The sequence below is a fragment of the Gymnogyps californianus genome, chromosome 5, assembly GCF_018139145.2.
Source record: "Gymnogyps californianus isolate 813 chromosome 5, ASM1813914v2, whole genome shotgun sequence".
Taxonomy (NCBI): Eukaryota; Metazoa; Chordata; class Aves; order Accipitriformes; family Cathartidae; genus Gymnogyps; species Gymnogyps californianus.
Genome location: NC_059475.1, coordinates 14,476,748 through 14,503,541, shown reverse-complemented (window position 1 = coordinate 14,503,541; position 26,794 = coordinate 14,476,748). Strand labels below are relative to the sequence as shown.

Below are 26,794 nucleotides of genomic sequence, written 5' to 3'. Positions count from 1 at the left end.
GTATCTGAGACCAAGTTCATAATCATCAAGATAAAAACCAAACCAAAACAAAGAAAATCATCTTAATTCTGTGAATTATATAATATCATAGAATCATAGAATTGTTTAGGTTGGAAAAGACCTTTATATCATCGAGTCCAACCGTTAACCTAGCACTGCCAAGTCCACCACTAAACTGTGTTCCTAAGTGCCACATCTATACGTCTTTTAAATACCTCCAGAGATGGAGACTCAACCATTTCCCTGGGCAGCCTGTTCCAATGCTTGACAACCCTTTCAGCGAAGAATTTTTTCCTAATATCCAATCTAAACCTCCCCTGGTGCAAATTGAGGTCATTTCCTCTTGTCCTATCGCGTGTTACTTGGGAGAAGAGACCAACGCCCATCTTGCTACAACCTCCTTTCAGGTAGTTGTAGACAGCGATAAGGTCTCCCCTGAGCCTCCTTTTCCCCAGGCTAAACAAGCCCAGTTCCCTCAGCCGCTCCTCATAAGACTTGTTCTCTAGACCCTTCACCAGCTTCATTGCTGTGCTTTGGACACGCTGCAGCACCTCAATGTCTTTCTTGTACTGAGGGGCCCAAAACTGAACACAAGTGCCAAGTACAGGAGAACAATCACTTCCCTAGTCCTGCTGGCCACACTATTTCTGATACAAGCCAGGACGCTATTGGCCTTCTTGGCCACCTGGGCATATGTCACATTGTTAGGGTGCTTTACAAGTGATATTAACATTAGGCACCTTCATTTGAACTACAAAAGCAGGGAAAGATGGTAAATATGAACCTAGACACCAAGTGTTTCTAACATTCATCTAATTAATGACATGGTCTACATAGTATACCATTCTACAGGGAATATTCCACTGAATGTTGTTCAACATAAAGCTTGATATAAGAGGCAGAAGGCTAACAGTAACTGATCCATAAGAGAATAATTCTGCTACATATCCTATTCTTTAGAACAAGATATGTATACATGTTGCCTATCTCTAAACTTATTTCTCTATAGTCAAAGATCATCCTGCATATTTTCCAGCTTCAATAAGAAGTGCTGAAGATACAGCTACCTTTTAATTCCTTGCACACATGCATTTTAACTAAGATCTGAATCACCTGGTAACTGGATTTCAGCATGGTTTAAAAATTAAACGTATTACAGTAATTCAATTACTGAGTTATAAATATTACAAGGAAACTGGTGTGTGATTACTGAAACAGCTCTTCCAAAGTTATACATGTTCTATTTTTAATGCTCACATTTCTTGGGCAGAGTATATACTACTAAAATTCCTGTGGAACTTAAACAGTGACAATTAGCTCCACCTGCTAATATCTTCTGGATAGGCTGTTCAGATTGTCACTTGACTGTGGTACACTGTAATAACCTGGAAAATCATCTTAAATAAGTCAGGTCAGATGCCTCTAGCAGTCTAGCTACAGCAGAACCAAGCTCAGCGCAGGTTAATTCCACCCACTGAATTCAGGGCAGGTTCAGGGCAGAACCTTCAATATTTGTTGCTAGACAGCCTGGTCGTCAGGAATAAATTGTTTCCTTGATTTCTACAGCACTAGTTCTGTTTGGCCATATCGAAGAATGCCTAAATACATCTCAGATAATTCCCAGCCACTGCAGAATCCTCAAGTACTGGCACTACTATACTCTTTTCTTGTTCTATTTAAAAACAAAACAAAACAAAACAAAAAAGCAAGAAAATTGAAGTGCTGTAGTTTAACTGTAACCATTGGGATCAGTAGAGAAATATCTAGATGTATTGATCTATTATACATAAGAAATTAAACTAAATGACCCAAACTGTATTTTCTGACATGAAGCTCTGGGAAACTGGCATTTGAGGGAGATGGAGCACAGTGCCAGAAATAAGAGATTCCTCTCTTTATAAAGTAATGAGAAATATCGTCTCATTTTTCTGAAGTGTCCTCACTGACCCAGGTTAAGGAAAAGCTTGCTGTTAGCTTTGCCTCATTTTACCATGGATCAGAGGCCTAGACAAGAAAGACAGATCTTTTATTTTCTTGTAACAGAGCCCATAGATTATACTATACTGTACTTTTCCTCTGAAGTATCACAAATGTAGATGCAGTGATGAGCTTGAGTTCTAGCAAGTTTAGAAAATACAACAGGCATAAAGGTTAGCAACTATTAGAAACTGCTCTTTTACAGACAAACATGGGACAAGAGGATACTTTGTTGAGTCTTTCCTGTGGCTCTTATGGTAGAATTTCACACAGATATTATTTTGACAAATATGCATAAATTCTATTCAAATATGAACTGGAGTAAAAAATATTACGTAATTGCAGAATGCTCTGATTCAGAATTAAAAATGACTGAGTTATTTTATCTGTTAAGGAAAAAATGGCAAACATTATTTAGGGAATATTTCTAATGAGAGTCCTACCTCAACCTGTTATTTTAACTGGAAAGACTCAGAAGTCCCATAAAGAACTTACTGACAAGTGCTGTTACAATTTCTTCCATATTTTCCAGAAAGCTGCTGAGATGCTGAGTGAACGTGAGATGTGGAGATGTAATCTGTGCAATTACTGCCGCTGCTTCTGCATGAGTAGCTTCAGAATGGCTGCTATCAGTAAGAATGCCAGCCAGGCACAGTATCCCATCAACCTATGGAAAAACAATAGGTAGAGGTTGGAAATACTCCAGGAAATACTTTTGCAACCAAAGATGGGTTTACAGTTCTCTTTTCTTGGCTGTAGCTAAACTACTCGGTTTATTTTCAAAAATGACTTAAACTTGGTGGCATTTATGACATAAGAATTTTCAATTTAGCAAATACAAATGAGTTCAGCATGAAAGTTTGTTGACCAGCAAAAAGCCTTGCATTTCCTTCTCCCTTAACATTTCTGCTGAATTGATTCTGGTCAAACAAACAAGTCGTTTCTGACAGACGTCTCAAGTTAAACATTAATCCAAAAATAAGCTCTGATAAGCAAATGCTAACTGCTACTATGCCACAGCCTCATTTAAGCTCTTGTCTGAGCGTGTCCCACTGCAAGACTCGAGCCAGAGTGTGCAGTAAGTTCTTCACAGACATATATTTTTGCCACGTTTTTCTGAACTTGCCACAAAGCCAATGCAGGATCAAAAAATACTATTAAGGAGAGACCCTGGCCAAACTGCACTTGATGAGCTTGCACAGCTCTCACATTAAAACTAGGTCTGTATATCCCTTGCTTACTTGGAAGAGAAACAGAAAAATGACTAAAATGTACATAGGTTTATGCTTTTAGAGTGTCTGAAGTGTTCTAAACTCATTCCTTACACAGTTTAGGCAGATACATCATATATGCGCACCTTGCCCTGGATTATAGGAGACCCATTGACACAATGAAAGACTGCAACAGAGCATAGCCAATGGGATAGCTTAAACTGCAGAAAATGTATCACCTGTTAACAACCAAATCCAGCAAAGGAAGGCTCTCTGTAGACAAGGACATAATCTGTGAACGTCCAAATTAACAGGACTATGTTTCTCCCCCTGTTTCACATATCCCTGAATAATTCATCACATTGTCAAGCAGGTAGGTAGATGTGCTTAGAGGGGACAGAGCATGAAGATTTATGTAATTAATTATGGACATGTTTATGTCAAATTCACATAAATTCACTAATTAAAATCTTTATACGAATAAAACTAACGTAACTGTAGGGACAGTTTACAAATGATCAGAGCTTTTACAAACTTCACTGAGCAACTGTTTTAAAAACTGGCCTTATTGATTTATTTGAAGTTCTGAAAAAGTGTGGGGTCAATTGCCTTATATGTTGCTTGGACACTTTATAGATACAAAGAGGAGTTATGAAGGCTTAGAACTGAAATATACTTTAACAGTCAAACAAAAACAAACCCACATTTGTGTTGTACACTCACCAAGATTCTTTCTTAGGTCCGTTGTTCAGACTGCATTCTCTGTCTATTCAAAGCTTCCTCAGAACTTGCACGTTAAGTCCTATCCATTATCTCCACAAAGGCTATTTAGCAAATCTCTTATTTGTGGTTTTGTTATTTATTAATACAGAATGTTGAGTTATCTTAACCACTTATCCTGCAATGGGCATGAATTAAATTATTTGATAAGCACTGACAGTTCCTGTATTTTACAAGAAAAGCTCTCAGATTGATGGGAGCAAAAATTACCCCCTGGGAGATCATTCATGGGGATGCACTTTTTAATAGGCAATAGACTATCTCATTGGAACTCTAATAACATAGATAAACACAAAAGAAATTATATCTCTATTTTTCCTCAGATTACAAATGGGATTTAGTATAGAAGCTCAAGTACTGGCAAGAAGAGGAAGAATAAATTTTCAACGTTAAACTTTTTCTTGACAAGCTTTCAACATTAATCTACCTACAGCAAAATATTTCCTCCTAGTTATGGCAGAATTCTACAGCTTGAAACAGCAGATTCACATAATTCACTTGGCTTCAAGGTATATTAATAGATCTCAGTGTCAAGAATTAATATATGTCCTCACAAGATGATTTAGTAGCCAAAGTGTGCGAGACAATATCATATGCAAAACCCCCCAACTTTGTCACCTTGAAACCTCCCCAGATCACACCTTGTCTGGGGTCCAAAGGATGCTAATAACAACAGTCAGTATAAAAAGTTAAATATATTCCAAGGCATTCAAAAAATCCTTCACAAGAAACAACTTCTAAGATCTGGTAACAGGATACAGCACTCTTCAGCTCTAAATTTACTGGTTAAAATTCACTTGGCCAACTCTTATTCAATGACCTCGACAAAATTACTTTAGAGTACTTGTGTGCTCTTTCAGAACAAGTAATGGCTTATGAAAGACAGGTACAAGCACATGGTTAGATTTTTCCGTCACCACTGATTGTTTATATCTACACTATAAAATACAAGCTTCTAACAATACAGGGCTGTACTCAACTTTTAAATTACATATTTGATTTTTTTTATTTGCTAAGTAATTGTTTTTGGAAATTGGGAGCTGCTGAATCATAAATAGAAGTGGATATATGTTTTTATTCAGCATAAAGATAAAATACATATTTTGGATCCATGAAAGCCAGCACTAGTTATTCTCCTTTCTATTCAGAATCATGTAAAATACTAACAAATTCAGCCTAAAATTTGCTCTATACACTTTTGTCTCCCATCTTAAATACAGAAAATAAAATAAAATAATTCTACTTCAGCAGGCAACCCCACTTATAAGTGTCTAGCAATAAATTTTAAAATGACAGGGGAACAATCTAATAAAAGCACTTTAACATCCAAAAAGAAATTGCTGCTCAAAGCATTTTTATAATTAGCTTTCACACTGAAAGGAACTTTGGATGGCTGCCCTGTTTTCTGTTTAATTTTGGTGAAGTAATCAGCTAAATGTCAAATCTGTTCATCACCTTGGCAATACAAAAGAATCAGTTAGCCAGATAATGCAAACAAATGAATTCCATGAATGCAACAAGACGCTGTGGAGACCCTGCAATTGAGGAATGGCGTTCAGTAAATGCTTGATCACTAATATTTCAATATTGATAACTGGAAAAAAGCCAGGAACTTAAATCCTTATGAGCATAGCCCTGTTATAGAAACTTAATCCAAGTGACAAAATAAATGCGTGACTGCTTTACTGCATAGATCAAGTCTTCTGAAAGGAAACAATTTATTTTCTCTGCAACAGGAATGAACGACTTCTGGGGCAGCCCTCTTCTTTCTTCAGTATACCTCTTCTTCCTCCTAAAAATATTAAATAAAACTAGGCATCTGTTAAAGATACCAATACAGAACTTGGGATGAATTGCATTAATGACTTCATGATTTGAAATATTACACACAACAGTCTTAACTCTCTGCTTTCCACAAGGAGGTTCAAGGCAGGCTTTCCATGCCACTCTAGGAACCAAGACCCATTGCCTTCTTTTTAATAATGTCTTTCTTCATTTGTATAAAATGCTGCTGAAAGCCTTTTCTCATACTATGACTTTCTCTAACATTCCTGTTTGCCCACTCTTAACATTCAGATGATCTCTACATGTTGGTAAACTTTCTCAAAGGCTTTTTTCACATTCTCTAAATTGATCTCCCAAGTCATCTTGCTGAGATTGGAAAGCCTTACAGGCTATCGGCTGATTTCCCACTGTCAAATCCATGGATAACCAGCTTACAACCGGGTGCTTCTGGTAAGCAGCACCAGCAGGTTCCAAAGCAGTTTTAAAGGAAGAATGGAAGGGAGATGTTGAGATCCAGATATAAGACAGCAAATGTGGAAACAAAATCACAAAGGGGATCACCTCTTAAACATTGTCTCAACCTTCCCAGGAGGGTAGAGGAGAATTTCAAAAGCAGAGGCTGCATCAAACAGTCAAGAACTGACAGATCAGAGTTGTGTTTGTTTTATCCTTTCACACATGCTGTGTATTAGCACCTCCAACTTGAAGCTAGGACAGGTTAACTATATAGGTGAAGATATGAATATTAACAGACTAAATAGAAAATGCATAGCTGGATGAAAACCCAAACACATTAAAATTTATGGGATGAGGAACAGGGAGACAGAGAAGGAAGGAAGGAAAAATTATCATAATCAGAAAATGTTTGAATCCCCTACTCAGCATTCTTTGAACACAATCTACTTCACTCCCCAGACCACTGCATGAGCCATGAAGTCACTTCACTATTCTGCAACTCCATTGAAAATATCATCCAGCAGAACCCATATACTGTTATTTTGATGACTTGTTACTCATGAAGTGAATTCCTGATCATCAAGGCTGAGGTATATCCTATGTCAACTTCTGTAACTTATTCTGCACCTGTAGAAGGCCTACAAGCCTTGTTTAATTTCTACATTGAAAGAAAGGAAGGGAAAAGGACAAAAGTATTCTACCTTGCACACAATGATCTTTCATATTTGAACAGTTGCCCTGCCAAGTGCTCTGCAGATAAAAACTGCCTTAGCTCCACTAACTGAGAACTGGGCTGATTTATACCAGATGAAGATTTGGTCAGCTATTTTTAAAGTGAGATGATATATTAATAGAGTGATGCCATTAAAATGTCCACAAATACTATTCCAAGTAATCAAAGCTACTGCAGCAATTCCATGGCAGCAGCAGTGACCAGTGAACAAAACTGCAATGATTTTTATAACTACTGCTGTACACCAGTGGCCATGGGACCTAATTTATACGCAATATTGTATACTCTACAGAATAGTGTGGGGCTGAATAAAGGTTGAATCGTTGCCAACTCAGTAGCTTTAAAACTTCTGGCAATAACCTTAGCTTTGTATCTAAATTGGCTGAGTGGGTGCTTTGGTTCATGGTAACTTCAACTAAAGCTTCCCTTTTAAACTTCCCTCCTTCAGAATGTGGTCAAGCTAATGAGGAGGTATTTGTTCTTCCCTGTGTTTAGCCATCAAGGGACAGTGTGAAGATGATCTGATCTATATGAGGAATATTGTTATATGGCATGAAAAAAAATATCTCAACCTTCTCTCTCAAAAAAAAAAAAGGAGACAGTTGGCTGTATCAGCTTGAAGGATGCATTAAATGTGGCAATGCCTAAGTAGCAACCTTGCAGCCATGCTGCAGGAAGAAAGAAAGTGCAGAGCAAGATGAAATAAAAAGTTCCTTATTCTGGGCCGACTAAGAGTGAAAGGATAAATAGTATGTAAACCTTTTCTCCCCGTGAAACTTAGGGAAAGCAGTCAAGCAGTCACCTCACAGTGCATGTTCTTTGGCACTCAGAGGTGCTCTAAACTTGTTGCAGATAAAAAGTACAACTGTTTGTCAAAGAGGTAATAGAGAATAAGTCATTTTACAGAAAGGATGTACAAAATCAATAAGATCGACATCCAGACTTCTCTCTTGTCTTCGCTTCAAGGATAAGGGAATAGCTGGCTTTGAACTCCCTCAGTTTTGAAGACTGATATGAAGAGTAAGACAGTCTTTTAAAGTATTATTTCTGTAGTTGATGAAAGAAACCAGGAACTGCACTGCTATTAGCCTAGCAGCTCACATATTCCCACTCCCATAAATCACAGCTTACATTGCTTCAAACTACCCTCTACAAACATAGGTCAACCACCCAAGGATACATTCAACTTTCCTGATCTATGCCTCATGTGCCTCCAATTCTACAGGATAGCTGCTGAGTGGCTACAAAGGGCAGAAGGAGAAGAGACTCCAAAGGAATTCACTTGCAGTTATGTAGAAGTCATCTGTAGTACAGATCCTTCTACTCAGCCAGTGTTGGTGTTTATAGAATTGGGATGCATTGATAAAACAGAAGGAAAACTACTAAGCACAAAAGAGTAAGGTGGCTTGGGAAAAAAAAAAACATTTGCAATGGCCTTTGTACTCAGCATTTGTTACATTCTCTCTCTCCTATTCTGTCACAGCTAAAAGACAATTACGATAATGACTGTGTTATCTGTAATCTCAGGAGCATATAAGAATAGGGGAGAACTATTTGTGTTCACATATGATAAAGTTAGAGATTAAATTCTCCAAGTTATGTGACACATGACAGAAGCCAAAGGTTTCTCAGATTCTTTTGCCCTACATTGTAGAGGGCTGGATATATTGGCTTGTTTTTAAGTCACAGGAATCTATTCCTATTTGTAGGATTTTCTTGATATCTGCATTACAAATTCCAGAAAGTATATGCTTGTTTCTTTTAAATAATGGATAAGGCTTTATATATTATACTTTGGGGTCTGAATTTCATTAAAATTAAGCCACACAGACACAAAAAGGACTCGGCAACAAGATGAGAGTAACTGTCATGTGTTATATAAGAATGCTGAACAAGATACTGGGACCTGAAGTCTGAATTAGGGAAAGACCATACATTAGTAGTTTTCACATAGCCCTCATTTTTATTTACCCTGAGGGATCATAGCCTGAGAAAAAGAAAAAAAAACCACCTCAACTATTCCTATAAACAAACAGGGGCTCCAGGGTTATGCATAGCAGGGCATTCCAGAAAATGAGATGTACTTACTGAAAAAAACATGTTCCGATCATCTAGTTTTAAATAAATAATGTCACAGACACTTCGCATGAGGGCATATTCTCAAACACCTGGTGTCTGGCATTTAAAAACAAGAACACTCTTTCAACATGTTTGATTACTTTGTATCATTTAGTTTTTGGTGTGACACCATGGATTTTATTTTCAAGAAGTGTCTGTTAGTGTACCTCTTCATGAGAAAAAAAAAATCCCATGCACACCACATTTTTAGAGGATCCTCTTCATCTATTACAATAATGAGAAAGTGCCTCTATCCAAAAAGAGCAGCATGGAGGTCACAGCCAGGGAATCAGTCGTTATCAGCTAATCTAACTCTTCATAGTGTCTTTCTTCTCTCAGGAAAAGTATCTGATAAACTTCCTGCTAGAATTCTGGATGTGTTTAAGTCAATATTTTCAAACTTTAACATGATTATGCTAAAGAGTTAACAAAAGGGTTTATTATTATTATTACTGTAATTTCACATATAACTCCTCCTCTCATCAGATTAAAATTCTTGAACAGGTCATTATACTATGAAGTTAGAAACAAACATAACCCTACCCTATGCTCAGAGTATTACAATGAAAACAGCGCGGCAGAAAGTAGAGTTACATTAGAAAGGTAGAGAGAGTGAATGAGCAATGGAGATAGCACAGCATGTCGCCTTTTTTACTGTTACTTTAAATATGAGATTCTGCAAATGCATTCAGAACAGATCCTTATGCAAACGATTTTCCTGCAAATATTTCTCATTTAAACGGTGTCAGTCGATTTAGCCTAAAAAATATCCAGAGTCTCTGAAATGCAAGGCCTCTACAGTATTTGAATCACATGTACACTAATTAAACGCACCATAACAGTAGGACATTTATCTAATAGAATGTATTAAATACATACAGCAACTTGTTCAGAAAAATGTTTTTATGTCTAAATTCACATAATTGCCAAAACTGACTCAGTGCTTCACCTGTGTTCTTCTTTCTAGAACTTTTTGTTGCTTTTAAGAAAAGCACTAGGAGGCACCAAGCGTTAATATAATTGTTTGCTACATTCATTACTTCACAATGGCTGTTCAATTATTTTAATAAATTAATTTAAATAAATTAGCTCCAGAACCGACCTTGTACGTGCCAGATTTTTATTGGCAGAGAGTTTTTACAAGCAAGTTATAGAGCTTTATGATAGCTATTTATAATGAAAACACTCACAGCACTTTAGCTATAAAACTTGCAGTGAGCAACTCAATACGAGTCCATTTGTGTTGTAATAACAACAGAGGAAATTGCTACCCTTATTCAAACAAGAATTTCAAAAAAGTAAAAAAGTAGCAGTTTTCATCTAGTGAAAACTGATGGAACTTTACTGGCTGCAGCAGACTCAAGCTATTTGGTCCTAAGATTCCTCTCCTGACAGGAAAATCTCCTTGGGTCTCCTACAAACATTGATTTATTTCCATGACTGCAGTGGCAATAAAATAATTTCAGAATTGCTTTAAGCGTAAGAAATTCAAGTTTAAGATCAGCTGTTTGCATGGAATCTTTATGAGCAGTCAGAGGTCTACTATGAGCCATCAGGTAAAATGATCTCATAGGTTTTTCTCTCCATTAACACCTCCCAGTACTGCTCTTTGGTCAAATATAGTTGCTATATTGATTCTATATTAGAAGAAATAAGGGCAATGCTAAGAGGCTGAGAAAATGGAATATTTTTACAAGCTGAATTTTGATTTTTCTTCTACTCAATATTGTTTGCTGCCTTACCAGGTCTCAACATAAATAAGCATCATTATCGAGGATAACAAACATATATATTTAAAATTAAGCCAGTGTATGAACACTGCATTGAAGGAGGAACACAACCACAGATGTGGTTACACTTTCAATAGAGATTATTTTTGCAGCAAGCAAAGATAGCTACAACATAGCACTGTGATACAGGGGCAGTTCCAATCTGCATTCAAAATTGTATTTGCAAATCAGGCTTATTTTCATAAACTGATCTCACATCAGAAAACCATGACAGAACTCACTGAAATGGAGTTTACCTAGTGAGCAGATTCTAGCTTCAATAGCCCAGGATCTTCTCCGGTTATTTTAGATGGAAAAATGCATAAGCATTATGTTATGGAAAAGATAAAACCTCAACTTGCCTTATTTTAGCTAAGAAGCTGCATAGATCTGGGAAAATAAGCATGTTGTTGAGGAAAGTCCCAAATACTGTTCTGATTCTGTCATCCAGTCACTGCCTGTTTTTCTAATAGTGTCCCTAATCTATGAGCGAGTTTGTTCACTCTTACAATAATACTCACAAGACATGTTATGACAGAAGGAACCTAACTAGCAAGTACTAAACATTAATTCCCCAATAACACTCAAGGTTCACTTCACATAAGCAGTAAAAATTCTCATTCCATATTCCAAACCAACCTAATCTTCCAGATCTGTAAAGCCCAAGTCTGGGCTAGAAATTTCATGTAATCAGGCTTCCTTCTGCCACCTGCCAGTCAGTAAATAACACAAGAAGAGCCACGGCAGCTCTCCCCAGAATGGTACAAGGCTTCCCCTGGCTGCAGGAGAGGCTCCCAGGATTAGGACCTATTCTCTTCTATTTCAGAAGGAAGCAGAGATAATGTCATGGGACATCTAGAAGAGATACTAGAAAAGCACGACAACTAGAAAACAGGGGTATAAACATGTCACTCTGGAATCAGAACTACTGAACACTTGCAGCCAAAGAACGTAACTTTAGATCAAAGTATACCAAACTTCCAGAAAGAGTTCAAATTCTGTTAAAGATCAAAGAGTCTGGGAGAAAGAAAATGCTGTTTAGAAGGACAGTGCCTTGCTAGACACCAGAATGAAATAGTGGCTTACTGGATTCTCTCCTGTGACTTGCTTGCAGTGCACTCTCCCTTTCCAACAGCACTAACAAACAGAATAAATGTCATTTGCTTAGGAATCTATTTTAGAATAATTCAGATTGTAAATAAAATACTAAAATGGAAATATTTTTACAATATTTCAGCTCTACAGCTGACAAAGAACAAAAGGAAGAAATAATTGTGAACATGTTTCTATTTATATTAGGACTGGAAGCTCTTTCAGCCACCTCTCACAGTACAGCTGTGTCTAGCTTCATTGGGCAGCAGGTAGAGCCCTGGTCACATTCTTCTCACCCTTGGGAAAGTGTTGCAACAAGACTGAGCTAGCACTGTAAGCAATGATAGCAACTGCTAAGGAAAAACCAGTGCAAAGTCTGTGTTATATCACTCCCACTATTTTTTACCGGAGATTAACTCAGCATATTTTTGAAATTTACTTTGACTGATGTCTGATGAAGAAGGTAAGCTATACAAAACAAGACTCAATATAAACAAATTATGCCAAATTCAAAGCCAACAAGGATCCTGGGGGGAAAAAAAATAATCAGTGCAAATGATTTTTAAAAATAACCCACACATTTTATTCTTGCTTATCACTAGATTAGTAGCCTCCAAACAAAAAGTTCAGGCCAATATCTCTTATACATTTTCTTTTGCTCTTTACATATAACTTACTCAGAAGAAGAGATATTCTAGTAAAGATCATTCAAAACTTTGTCTCGGACTGAGTATCTGGTGTGGTAAGAACCACTGTCTCTCTCACTTTCCGTGAACAAAGAGCATGCTGCAGGCTTAGTTTCACACAAAATGTGTGAAACGTGCCTTGCAATTCAGGCACATTAATCATATGACAAACAGAAGTTTTATCATTCCCCAGTGAAGTTAGGAGCCATCAATAAAAGTCTTTCCACAGGATGAAGACCTAGTTGAGCTAAGGACTGTTCCACATCCCATATGTCCCAAATTTCACTATAGGTCTTTACAGTTATGAATACTCTCAGACTGCCTAGACACCTAGATGTTCCATTCGCAGTGCCTGCTCTAAAGTTCTGTTTAATAACCTAAACAACAGTTGTTACATTGAACAAGTGGGCTTTTGTTTTCAAAATATTTATAGAATTGTCAGTTCTTGAAGAGACTTTGTGTGTGTGTATGTGTGTGTACATACAATAGTTAGCATCATAGGGTTTTGGTGTGTGACTATGCTTTTTCCTAATACCCAAATCAAATACCAATAGCATTTATTTCCATATTTTTCCACATCAAAATAATTTCCATATTGCCAATAGCAAAGATAGCAGCAACACTGTTGGAGTACTCTAATTAAATGCTTTCACTCAACGCCTTCTAGCAGTTCTTCCTGAAAGCCTATGGACAAAAGTTTTTCACAACAATGTGAAATTTTGTTAACTGTGACATCTGTTAAATACCAGTACGTTTACTACATGTGTCTTCACAGTCCCAAAACAGCTAGGTTACCATTCATATGTACATGATATTGCCCTTGAAAATATGCACATTTTAAATGAGTTTCCACCTTGCTTTCCTTTCCTGGCACTGTTATGTTATTCTTGGAAGTTACAATGACTGGTTGACAATTTTAGAGAGTGCAACTTTTACATTTAACATTCAGACCCCAAAGAGAACATACATGTTTATAACAGCACTCAGACTTCAGCAGAGCAATGTAGAGGGGTTTTTTTAAGTCTTTTTCTAAAACACTTTTTACACTGCTTTGTAAAGCATCTTTTATCATGCATCCAGGGAATTTTAGAAACAACACATTTGCTTCTAATTAATTGTTGATTTCCACTCAGATCTTCTCAGGTCCAAAAATCCATTCACCATGAACATCACATCACTGAGCAAAGGTACCTTTATAGCAAAGTAGATCCAAACTACCTTCTAGATGGTGCTTGCCACAGCAGAAAGCTAAGGCTTCCCACTCCTTATGCACAAAGCCTGCAGGGTGTCTCTTTGTCATCTCCATTGCTGGCCATTATGGACTAGTTGCTCAGCTGCAATGGAGATATTGCCTCGGTATGACGCCTACAGCTTAGATCCTTGGTTGTCTTACTGAAAAGCACCATTAACCAGAGGTAAAATAAAGAAGTAATTACAAACCAAGATGAACGGCCAAGGTAAATGCAAGACAGTACCTACTCCAAAGCCTGAAGGATTTTAAAGGAAAGTGCAATCGTGTTTCTGTTCAGAACAGCTGGCCACAAACTATTCTGCTTAAAAAAAAAAAAGGAAAAAAGTCTAATCAGTCATCTTTTAATGAGCTTGAACAACTGATCTTTCTTAATTCAATTGTAAATCTTAATCCATGTTACTGGAAAGGTCTTTGATTGTTATATCCTTTCCTATCTCTCTCTCTATGTTATTTTCTCTTTCCTGCAACTCTGAAATACCATTTATTGGTATAGGCTTACCCTGACTGGCTTCTTTTTAGGATTAGAAGTCAGCACTCATAGCTTTCTTTAAAAACTAAGAGGGAAGAGGAAAGAAAAAAGCCAGCGTCATCTCTACTTAAAATTACTTCCTTTTCCATTACCACTTTCAGCAATTGCCATACTTTGGGTCTTTTTTTTTTTTTCCTGTGAGAAAAATCAATTGTAATTACATGAGTATGTCTCAATTACCTGTCCTTTTTCGGGATGAAAGTCTTCATCTGATTAATTGGAATTCTCTGTCCTAATGCCTTCTCCAATGCCCTGGGTCCTAGGTGCTTTACCTTCTTCATATATCTTGTGGCAATTCCTTCATTTTGACTAGTTCATACAAGACAGAAATCCTTCTAGCAGAGAAGTGGTAAAACTGTGCCAAAAATTAGATGCAAGTGTGTTATTTCATGTTTAAAGGAGCTTGAAGGGAAGATGAACCGAAGGGGAACATCACACAAAATTTTTGCTCCAAGTAACATCAATATCGCTTGCAATACAACTTAGATGGCAAAGCCAGTACAGTAAAGGTGTACGGTGTGCTTCTCAACATAATCTGACATAGCAGCACAGAAGTGCCATCGGCTGGGGAATTCAAACACTACCAGTTCCCTGGGACACAATTCCTCAAAAATCCTCTTCTGAGTAAGGGCAAAAGCAATTTGTTACAGCCTTTAAACACATACAGTAAATTCCTCTAACAGGAGTAGGAAGTCAGGAGACATATGGCTTCATCCATGAGTATTTCTTAGGTGAAATCCTGTGACTTGTAACCCAGTTCTTCTTCCAGGATACAGGATGAGATGGGAGCAATCTTTAGTGAGTAACAAAAAAGGTGTCTCATGCCTTTTAATAATTTTGCTCAGAACAAATCAAGTATTTAGCTCAAAAATAAATTGCAAACCTATTCTAACAGCTCTGATTTGTTTTCTCTTTCATTATAATTTCTTCCTCAACCTAGACAGCAGTACAACATCATGTTTGTGTCAGCCATGAAGTTCACACCACACATTTGAGGCAGCTTCTTACTCTTGAGTGATTCAATTTTGCTCTCACAACCTGTGCTATAAAACAAAGACAAAAATCTACTTACCTACTGCCACATAATACTTGGATAAATGCCATTGTAATGATGCTACCTATTATCATTAAAATAAGCAGCCATTTCTCCAGAAATTATGAGAGTATATCTTACACTGAATAGTAACCTAATCAACAGAAAGTCTTGGTGACTTAATGGGATCACTTGCAAAATATAGTACTGCAACAGTGACAGAGCACGCACTTAATAAGCAGCCTCTTCTGCCTAATGACTTTTGCATCTATGAAAACAATTCCAAAGTGTCGAAGTAAACTGGTCCAACTTTTCATTCTCCCTTTCTTAAACTCTTTCTTGACCACAAAACAACAGTTACTTGAACATGCTTTCCTGCATCCAGCCCATCCTTGCAGATCTAAAAAAATTCCAGCATGGCCAAAATGCCAAAGCATCCAGTACTTACAATGAAATGTTAAAATAAATGCAAAAAAAAAAAGGGGCAGAGGGTGCTAAACCAGTTAAAGATGAAAATTTTCTAGGAACTCAGATCATCATCCTCATTAACCACATTTTTCTGATAATATCAGATACTGAGTAGGCATGCAACCTGGAACTGAAATCTGAGCTTAATGGCACTAGGTACACAGGAACATTATTCTAATTCATTCAGTTCTGTTTGGCGCTACAAGTCAGTTACTCCCAAATCCCTGGTCACCACAACTATTTGCAATACATGACTCCTGAGAAAACAGTAAACAGAAGATGACACATATAGCCTCATTCCCCACGGAGCGGGGTGTTGACCAGCCTCATAGTAAATAATATATTCTTTAGAGAAATCTGATATTCCAGACACATTGTAACATATCGAGGACTCCATGTTATGGGGGGTTTGATCTGCTTACAGCTTATTATTAATGTACATTTATTTTTGGTGTTGCTACTGTTAGCATTGCCTGAATTTAAAACATTAAAATATGCTCCCTAGAGACTTCCTTCCCACCTACATGACACACGTCTGGCATTCCTCCTGTTCTCATTCCTCTCTCACACACCTTATAGTCTATTCAGACTATTCCATCTAAGCCCAGACTGCGACTGAATCAGGAGCCATGCTTTCCTTCTGTTCCCCCTTGACTGAATACACACATGCTGCTTTTCACTTTCTCTCCAAGCTTTTGAGGCTGATGATAGCGTCACTATTCAAGCAGTACTTTCAGGGCAGTAGGAGTAGAGGGCATTTTTCCTCCGCTCCCCAGGATGCTCTTGCATTAGGTGTTGCTTAAGATTTTTGAACTAATGCAGCTAAAGCAGAGGGTCTATCCTGTAGGAAAAAGGCGCTCACACTATCCAGAGTTTGTTGTGATTAGATAGATAAATGCTCAGGTAGCCTAAACTTTTCAAATTAAAAGCCTGGTTGACAGATAAGAGTCAGGAGATTTAGGAGAACACTTAGGAGAAGTTGTGCATAGCTTTGGTCCTCATAGACCTACCTTCCCGAGTCAGCGCCTGCAGTCCTGAACTCGGGGCAGATTTGGGCAAGCCTTACCCAGCAGCAACGGAAACTTTGCTGTAATTCCAGCCTCCACTGGGTGCCACTATTGCATAACGCAATGTGTGGATTACCCTGCCTGAGTCAACAAATTAGCAAAAACGACTTTCAACTTGCACTTCACTCTCATGAAGTTTTCAAACCATATTCAGAGAGTTGTCGCTCACTTTTTATGTCCTTAAAATGTCACATGATAATCCTTTTAGAGACAAAAATACAAGGAGAATTTAATTCCTCCTAGATCACTACAGCTAAAAGGCTCAAACGCGGAAGTGCTCAGATTCTTGCCTGATTTTGTACTTGAATAAGCCTTTTAGCCCTATGAGTGGATCTGTTCCTCCATGCTGACTGATAATCAACTTAGCACCCTATTTTGACCTATCCTTTTTAACCTCTGAAGGGACAATAACCACATGGCTCTGAGCAACCTGATCTAGTTGAAGATGGCCCCGCTCACAACAAGGGGGTCGGACCAGATGACCTTTAAAGGTTCCTTCCAACCCAAACTATTCTACGATTCTATTATTCTATGTCTCCATCTAAAGTGTTTTGATGACAGCTTAACTACCACAAGGGTAAAACCTTACCACAAACCCATAGGTGACCTTAATAACACTCAGTGAGTGTTCTTAAACTGTGTGCACATCAGAAGGATGGCGGTAATGCTGAAAATACATTATCAGCCAACTTTTAATTTAATAACAATTAAGTACTGGTTTTATGGAATGGATGTAATTTCCATTTGATGGTCGGTGGATATCTACAACTTGCTAGATACCAAATTTCATTCTGATGACTTAACCTGGAATCCAAAAATACTGAAGTTTAACGTTATGAATCACTTTCGAAAATTCTGGCCAGACAATATAGTCACCTTTAGTCTGTCTATTTCACAGCATCCCTGCTCTTAGATTTTGCTTTATTACCTTTTCCTAGGCCTCCGATAAATAAATAAATAAATACATACATACATAATATCAAGATTTACTTTCAGTCTTACCTAATGGAAGATTTTGAGAGCTTAAACTAAACATTAAAAATTCTTACAGGCAAAAGACTATTATAAGGAGATTTCATGCTATCCGTCCATACTGGAATCATTTGTCATATTATTCATTTGACAGAACTGACATAACCACAATTGTTTCAAGTTGCTGAAGACAGGGGAAGCAGTGTCTCAGTGTTTATGAAGCCTACCTTTATAACTTCTGGTCTTTCCTCTCACTCCTCTCAACATTCTTGTCTGGTAGACAGTTGGTGGCATTGATAAGTACAGAAATTTCTATAGCCATTGATCTTTGAAAGGATCTTGGCCTTTCTCTAGCAGAAATCCAAAATACTTTCTTGAAATTTTGCTATATTCTGACACAGATTTTAATGCAAACAGAGGCTTACGTGACTCTGCCAACATCAGTTGTATCATCACAGAGATGGGCAAAAAAGGAGAACATGTAAGCAGTTGTCTGGCAGTACAGGCTCCTCTAGGGCAAAGAAGATATAGCAAGAAGAGAGAAAGAAAGAGACCGTACAACAAACCAGGGAAATCAACAGAAGCAAACAGCAAGTAGACTGAATCTTAATCTGACCCACAGCTTTTTTCACAGCCAGCTAAATCACTGGTGCCATGCGGCAAAACAGATCTGTGGTGCAGGTCTGGAGGCAACGGACAAGCCCAATGCCCTGAAGTCTGGCCATTCCTGCACTGCTGAGAAACTCACAAGTGGCTGTTTGTGGCTAAGGAGAAACAGCAATTCATTTGGTAAGGTAAACTGTTAAGTTCAAGAAATTCACCCAGGGCAGGAAATACAAGTCCTTGCAAAAGAAAATTGAGACAGAGGCAGCTTTTCACTTTACTGTAACAGCCCTGCTAGGGCTCTCTTCTCAGCATGCAGGCTGTTGTTCGTCAGACATGGTAAACTCTGCAGGAATGACTATCACCCACATAGTTGCTCCCCTTATGCCTACTTATTGAATCATACTAAAAACAGCAACAAGAGAAAACAACTGTCTACCTGCTCTTTAAATTGATATGTGGCTATTAGACATACATGTGTGGACATAAAGAAAACGTCACAGATGGGAAGAAGATCAGGTTTATAAATCAATTTATGCTATCACAAAACTGGAAAATCCCTGTGTTTCCATTAACAGCTGAACTGAAAATTTCTCAGTAGGAGAAAGGCCCAGTCCTACTTCCAGGAATCTAGAACATGTACATTCTTTCCTACCTCATCAAAGGCTAGGGAAACTCCCTGTTCACAGTCACCAGAAATAATTTCCAAAGGGATCTTGTTCTGCCTTCAGAGTTCTTCCAAGCAATGGTCAAGCTACCAGAAGACTTCAACCTCAGCATTGCTGTCTCATTTTACTTATTTGTTAGGGATCTTTTTTCTTTTCTTTTAGATTTCATTTATCTCCCTTATTTCATAAACATTAGTTAATCAGGGACTCTGGTCAGAAATTAAAGGACACTAAATGAATTTTATCTCAGCTAGACATCGCAGACTGCAGCATTACTCAGTATACATGAAGATTTGTAGGCAATAGACTGACCAGGGAATGCTTTCATCACATGCACATGATGATGCCATCATATGCAGATCTTGCATGGCTCTAGTTGCACATCTTCATGTGACAAGGTCTCCAGTAGCATAGGACTTCAGCTTCAGCCTCATGAGCATCCAGCTCTGCATTGCCTTCAGTCAGATCAAGGCTGTCACACTCCTCTCAGCAAGGGGCTCCTTTGACAATTCAAGATATACATAGAAGATGCGTATTTCCTTACAAAAAAAGGATGCATAAATAGGTGGGAGGAAAGGGTATAAAGTCCTGAGGGCCAGAGGCAGTGCTTTTAGCTGGTATCTCGACCACTCGGTTGTAACTAAGGACAACAGTGTAGGGACTGGTAAAACTAATAATACAGTTTCTGCTCTACAAAGACACCACTGTTCACAGCCTCTGAAGTTAACATATAGGCTATATCACAAGCTCTGCCTTTTGGCAGTAGCTATCTTGCCTTTGGAGAGTTCAGCTGCTACAGGAAGTTGCTTCCTTATTCAGCAAGATTACAGAAGTCAGAGTCATAGAATCGTAGAATGGTTTGGGTTGGAAGGGACATTTAAAGGTCATGTAGTCCACCACCCTGCAGTGAGTAGGGACATCTTCAACTAGATCAGGTTGCTCAGAGCCCCGTCCAACCTGACCTTGAATGTTTCCAGGGGTGGGGCATCTACAGCCTCTCTGGGCAACTTGTTCCAGTGTTTCACCACCCTCATCGTTGTCCTGGTTTTGGCTGGGACAGAGTTAACTCTCTTCTTAGTAGCTGGTACAGTGCTGTGTTTTGGATTTAGTGTGAGAATACTGTTGATAACATGCTGATGTTTTAGTTGTTGCTAAGTAGCACTTATCTTAAGCCAAGGACTTTTCAGTTTCCCATGCTCTGCCAGCAAGCAGGTGTGCAAGAAGCTGGGAGGGAGCATAGCCAGGGCAGCTGAGCTGAACTAGCCAAAGGGGTATTCCATACCATGGAACGTCATGCCCAGTATATAAACAGGGGGCGGTTGGCTCAGAGGGGCGGATCGTGGCTCTGGCATCGGTCAGCGGGTGGTGAGCAATTGCATTGTACATCACTTGTCTTTTCTTGGGTGTTATTTCTTTTTTTGTTGTATTCATTTTCATTACAATTATTATTATTCTTAGTTAGTAGTGTATTTTATTTTTACTTTAGTTATTAAACCGTTCCTATCTTAACCCACAAGTTTTACTTTTTTTTCTTTCCTCCTCCCCACGCCACTGGGAGGGGGGAGGGGGAAGAGGCTCCATGGTGCTTAGTTGCTGGCTGCGGTTAAACCATGACATCATAAAACATTTCCTCCTTATATCTAGTCTGAATCTACCCTCTTGCAGTTTAAAACCATTACCCCTTGTCCTATCACTACAGGCCCTACTAAAAAGTCTGTCCCCATCTTTCTTATAAGTCCCCTTTAGGTACTGGAAGGCTGCTATAAGGTCTCCCTGGAGCCTTCTCTTCTCCAGGCTGAACAACCCCAACTCTCTCAGCCTGTCCTCACAGGGGAGGTGTTCCAGCCCTCTGATCATTTTTGTGGCCCTCCTCTGGATCCACTCCAACAGGTCCATGTCTTTCTTATACTAAGGACTCCAGAGCTGGACACAGTACTCCAGGTGGGGTCTCACCAGAGCAGAGTAGAGGGGCAGAATCACCTCCCTCAACCTGCTGGCCACGCTTCTTTTGATGCAGCCCAGGATACGGTTGGCTTTCTGGGCTGCGAGTGCACATTGCTGGCTCACGTCCAGTTTTTCATCCACCAGTACCCCCAAGTCCTTCTCTGCAGGGCAGCTCTCAATCCCTTCATCCCCTAGCCTGTCTTGATACCAGGGGTTGCCCTGACCCAGGTGCAGGACCTTGCACTTGGCCTTGTTGAACCTCACGAGGTTCACATGGGCCCACTTCTCAAGCTTGTCCAGGTCCCTCTGAATGGCATCCTGTCCCTCAGGTGTGTCAGCCACACCACTCAGCTTGGAGTCATCTGCAAGTTTGCTGAGGGTGCACTTGATCCCACTGTCTATGTCATTGATGAAGATATTAAACTGTAATGGTCCCAATACAGACCCCTGAGGGACACCACTTGTCACTGATCTCCATCTGGACACTGAGCTGTTGACCACTACTCTCTGGATGCGACCATCCAGCCGAGTCCTCATCCACCGAACAGTCCATCCATCAAATCCATCTCTCTCCAATTTAGAGAGAGGGATGTTGTGGGGGACCGTGCCAAAGGCCTTACAGAAGTCCAGACAGATGACATCCATAGCTCTTCCCATGTCCACTGATGTAGTCACTCCACTACAGAAGGCCACTAGGTTGGTCAGGCAAGACTTGCCCTTGGGGAAGCCATGCTGGCTGTCTCGAATCACCTCCCTGTCCTCCACGTGCCATGGCTTCTAGGAGGATCTGTTCCATGATCTTCCCAGGCACAGAGGCGAGGCTGACAGGTGTCTTTCACTAGACCAGGTTGCTCAAAGCCCCAGCCAACCTGACCTTGAACACTTCCAGGGATGGGGCATCCACAGCTTCGCTGGGCAACCTGCTCCAGTATCTCGCCACCCTCATGACCAGAGGCAGTCCCCTCAGCCTGCCCTTGTGTGCCGTGTGCCCCGGCCCCTCACCATCTCGAAGGCCCTGGGCTGGGCCCACACCCCACACATCAGTGTCTTTCCTGGACTGGGGAGATGAGGAGGGGACAGAGGAGTCCAGATGCAGCCGTCAAAGTAGCAAACGAGAGGAAGAAAGCATTTTTACTGTTATTTTCTTGGTTTATTGGTGTTTTGTTTTTTTTTAAATAGGGGGAGGGGATAGGGTATGGGAAAGAAGGGCTCACACCACCTGCGGCAATCAACACAATAACTGTTGATGCTGGGAGATGGGACGGGTGAGCCCACAGGATGGCCAGGCATGGAGGCTGGGCCTCCCAGCTAATGGCAGGTGCAGCAGCTGGGCCAGGAGCTCCTGCGACGCGATGTTGATGGCGTCATGAAGGGGAGCCCTGGCACGGTGTAGTGGTGCCAGGGGAGCCATGCTGGAGGTGGATCCACTTCCATTGGTTCTTCTTGATCTGCGGGTGCACCCGCCTCCATGGGCTCCACACCATCAGCCACATGGTACACGTGGCTGATGGTGCCCTCTGTCAGATACCACCGCCTCTTCCTCTGCGGTTCCTGCAGCCATGCATCTTCTCTCCCCCCATGCAAAGATGGGCAGCCACATGCTGCTCTTGGACCTCTTGTTTCCAGGCATCCTTGGAACCCGAGGGCCTCCAAGCTCAGCAAATTGTGGGCCAGCTGCTGGGGTCCCTGTATTTATAGGGCCCAGAACAAACGGCAGCAAGGTGGCTTGTGACATCAGGAGACCACTGTGATGGGGATGCATATGGCCAAATATGGCTGTTCTGGGAGCTGGGGGGCCTCTGGCCTGAAAGATGGCCTCATGTGGGAAGAGGAGGAAGGTTGGGGGGACTGAGGGCCCCTTTCCTGGGGTTCGCTCCCCTGTGCCCTTCTGCTGCCCCTTGGGCGCAGGGACTGCCCTCCACCTCCCCTCATGTGCCTGGGCTCCCCTGGACAAGATGGTGGCAACAGCGTTACAGGAGGGTCAGGAGTCCTCAGTGACCCCTCACCAACCCAGCAGCCTGCAAGTGGTGCAGCCCCCCATGCCCGACAGTGGCTGAGAGGGGGCGAAGCATCCAGACATCCCACCGGCAGGAAAGGGAGGCGCAGGCGGCCTCCGCAAGGTCTCCCAGCACTCCATAAAAGAATTGCTGATTGCCAAGTGTTGCGTGGGCCCTTCTTCCCCATGCCCTGTCCCTGCCCCTGGAGCATGGGGAGGTGCCATCTCCTCTGCACGGAGCCCTGAGGGAGAGGGGAAGAGAGGGCCTGGAGTCCTTTGGGCCGTTGTGCTGGTGCCATGTGAGGAGTCTGTTGGAGGCCACCAAGGCGGGTCCTTGGGGCCTGGAGGTGGCAGGGTTTCTTTTCAGTCTGAGGTTCACCCTCGCTCTCTTCTCTACTTTTAAGGACACAACTTCTTGCTGCTTTTTTTTTTTTAATCTCCAGGGATATTTTTAGTGTTCTTCTCTAACACAAAGTATGGTCCAATTCCTGCACTCATCTGGGAGTTTCACTGTTTCACCACAGCTATAGCAAAGACAAAGAACAACTCATAACGCTTCAGTCTTGCTCACGCTCTTCCTGGAACACAACATAGATTAGGCTACTGGTCCTGCAGTATGAAATAAGCTGGGAAATGGGCTGTGGGTTGGGGTAGCATATGAATTTCATGGATTGTAGTGACAACAGTTTCTCGGGCGTACAGCAGCAATGACACAGTTGAGAAAGAGTCACGTGTGTGACTATGGTCTGTTCTGCTGATCAGTTAACATTCAGGTAAGAGAACGAAGGCATGCTTTCTCCTCCAGCTTCCTGGTAATCTCATAAATATATATGGATTTGATTAATTTTCATAACTGGTAGCACACAAACAGATGTTTTTGAGAAAGTCAGAAAAGACATTTGATTAACTCCGGGATGACAAAGGGCAAAACCAAGGACTGTTTCTTCAGAATCAGAAAGAATCACAAATATCTGAACTGAATAATCTGCTCCAAGATACCAGTCTCCAAAAAGCAAGGACAAAGTGCTGTTGGCAATGTCATGGTAAGCCATGACAAGACTGCAGGAAAGAGGGCATTGGCTTCCAGTTCAGGTAGATGATGTGACTGATTGTTACCACAGGAATGAAATTGGTACAAGGAGATGAACACAGTCTTCACTGGGAACAAAAAACACATGAATGGCAGTTTATGACCTCTACCTTTACCATCTAGATAACATCCACTATTGTCCCTGTTACTCAAGTCCTTTTGTGTTGCGCTTTCTCAGTGTGCCTATTTCATCTGAATCACTGGCTTTTTGCTTTTTCAGTGCTGCATTTTCATTTTCTGACTCCACAGACAGGTCCTCTTGGGTTGACTCTTCTGCTTCGCTGCAGCTCTCAGAGTGGAATCCAGCATTCTCTGCTATGACAGCAGGATCATCATCCTTGTAACAACAGCAGCACTCCTCAATGTTTTAGCTGTGATGAAGGTCCCTGTCCTCTTCACTGACACCAGTTACCTCATCCTTTTTCTGCATTAAATCATGACCACCCCTTCCCATGGTGAGATCAGTTAGCAGGGTTTCATTGCACAGATGCTCCTCATCTTCCATGCCCTCCATTCTTTCTGCCAGCTCTTCTGCAGAGGGCTGGCCTAGGTCAATATAATCCACAAGGATTGTGTCCTGATTGCGCTTGAAGCAATCGGAATTACAATAGACAGGAGGGTTTTTAGGCCTCTCTGATTCATTGACACCTGTATGATGAATTTAAGCTTCCTGACAACAGTGTGCTTTGTCCTTTGGATTTTGTGGATGCCAAGGATCTGCTAAAAGCAACTGCTTTACTAGTATAGCAGAGCTTGATGCTAGGAGCATGGTGTAAATGATGCCAGGATAACTCGGTTTATTTTTACAGTGCCCATCAGAGATATGCTTGTTTCTCAGAAAATAATCTTCCTTTCTCTTTTTCTTCTTCATTTATATCTGCCTGAATCTGGAGGATGAGAGCCCCCTTTTAGCATTCACACAAGCAGCCACCATATAAGAAAAACACACACAACAGGTTTATTATGGATGGGTTTATCACTAAGCAATGCAACTATTTCGTGCTTACTGTCATCCTGCTGTGTAACAGTGCATGTTTTTCCCTGTACGCTGTTTCCCACCCTGTGTGCTTGTCATGCGTCAGAGGACACTGCTGCAAAGACGTGCATGGAAGCTTAGCAAAGAAACTGCAGAACCAAAGCCATTAAGATACAGCTCTCCTAATACTGAAGAAAGAGTTCTTCCTGAAGGCAGAATTTGGGACCTGTGGCTCCTTTAAGTTACTTGAACTTTTCATGTGTTTGCATTGCATATCAGAAGATAACAGTGGTTTACTGTACTTGCACTATATTGAGCCCTAAGCCCAGAAAAAGGAATATACAATCCAAGGAGTGCAGCTACAGAGAAGCAAACAAAAGTGCAAACAAGCTCCATTTACAGATGTGGAGGACCTCCAGCGTGCAGGCAAGGCAGTAGTATGTGCTGGGGAATGACAGTAGGGTGATTTCTTGCCAGAGAATTGGCACGCTGCTTGGCATCGCTTAGAGCGAGTAATGGATTTCAGTATTCATTGATGGACTGTGATGGTCACTGCTTATGTTGCGTTATATTGGTAAGAACTCTGCCCGTACCATTTGTTTCTCTCCTAAACAGCTTGATTTATGTGCAGATTTCTTCGCGATGACATTTTCATCCATTTATTTCTATTTCGGGCCTAATCCAGAGCCTGCTGGTGTAATTGAACGTTTCTTTCTAACTTCTGTTGTGTCTCCATAATGCCACACTTGCGTGTCTCTACAAGAGTCCTAATGCCTTCTTGTGTGTCTTTGTTTAAAAGTGGGCTTATCTGAATCTCAAAAATTGGGCAGTATTGGCATGAATACTTCAGAAAGTTGATGTGGAAGGGAGGCCAAATTTTGCTCTTACGTACATCCCATGAAGCCTTGTTGACACTCAAAGGGGGATCTAAAACATCTATCAGTGAAGAAGTTGACCTTTTCTATTAAATGTGCCATCAAATTCTATGATGTCATTACTGCAACTAAACAGGGCATTTAGAAAAACAAAAAGTTGCTAATAGTTGCCCATGTTTTAAGGGGTAATAGTGGATAACTGACCCTGCACAAGAATTAGCAAATCACACAGGGAGTTTCCCTAAGAAAAAAAGGTCTATAAGAACAAACCTCTTACAGAGGGTTACTGTAAAACATGGATGAAAAAAAATATGGAAGCTTTGTTAATTTTGTTAGTATGTTAAAAGTGTAAAATTCTTGTGATTGAAACTAACAGTTTATTTCAAACAAAAAATCTTGTAGTCAGTGACATGAAAATAAGGTCATCTGGCAGTTATACACAAAGTATAAAGGGGGCACACATACATGCCCAATATGGCACGATTCTCAGTATTAGGAGATTGTGTCAAAGGCCTTACAGAAGTCCAGAGAGATGACATCAGTAGCTCTTCCCTTGTTCGCTAATGTAGTCACTCCATCATAGAAGGCCACTAGGTTGGTCAGACAAGACTTGCCCTTGGTGAAGCCAAGTTATTGGGGAACCTTTCCCACACCTTCTTTGTGAGAACAAAGTGACAAAGATGAGCTCTTATAAAAACTGGAAAGACTTCTATC

General features: G+C 40.4%; 1 protein-coding gene across 1 annotated transcript in view; it reads right to left on the bottom strand.

Moving 5' to 3' along the window:
* Positions 1 to 26,794, bottom strand: part of INSC (INSC spindle orientation adaptor protein) — a 139,715-nt gene that overhangs the window by 18,512 nt on the left and 94,409 nt on the right. Inside the window, exon 8 of the mRNA XM_050897501.1 lies at positions 2,473 to 2,644. Coding sequence (XP_050753458.1) covers positions 2,473 to 2,644 — 172 coding nt within the window. The remainder of the gene's footprint in view (positions 1 to 2,472; positions 2,645 to 26,794) is intronic.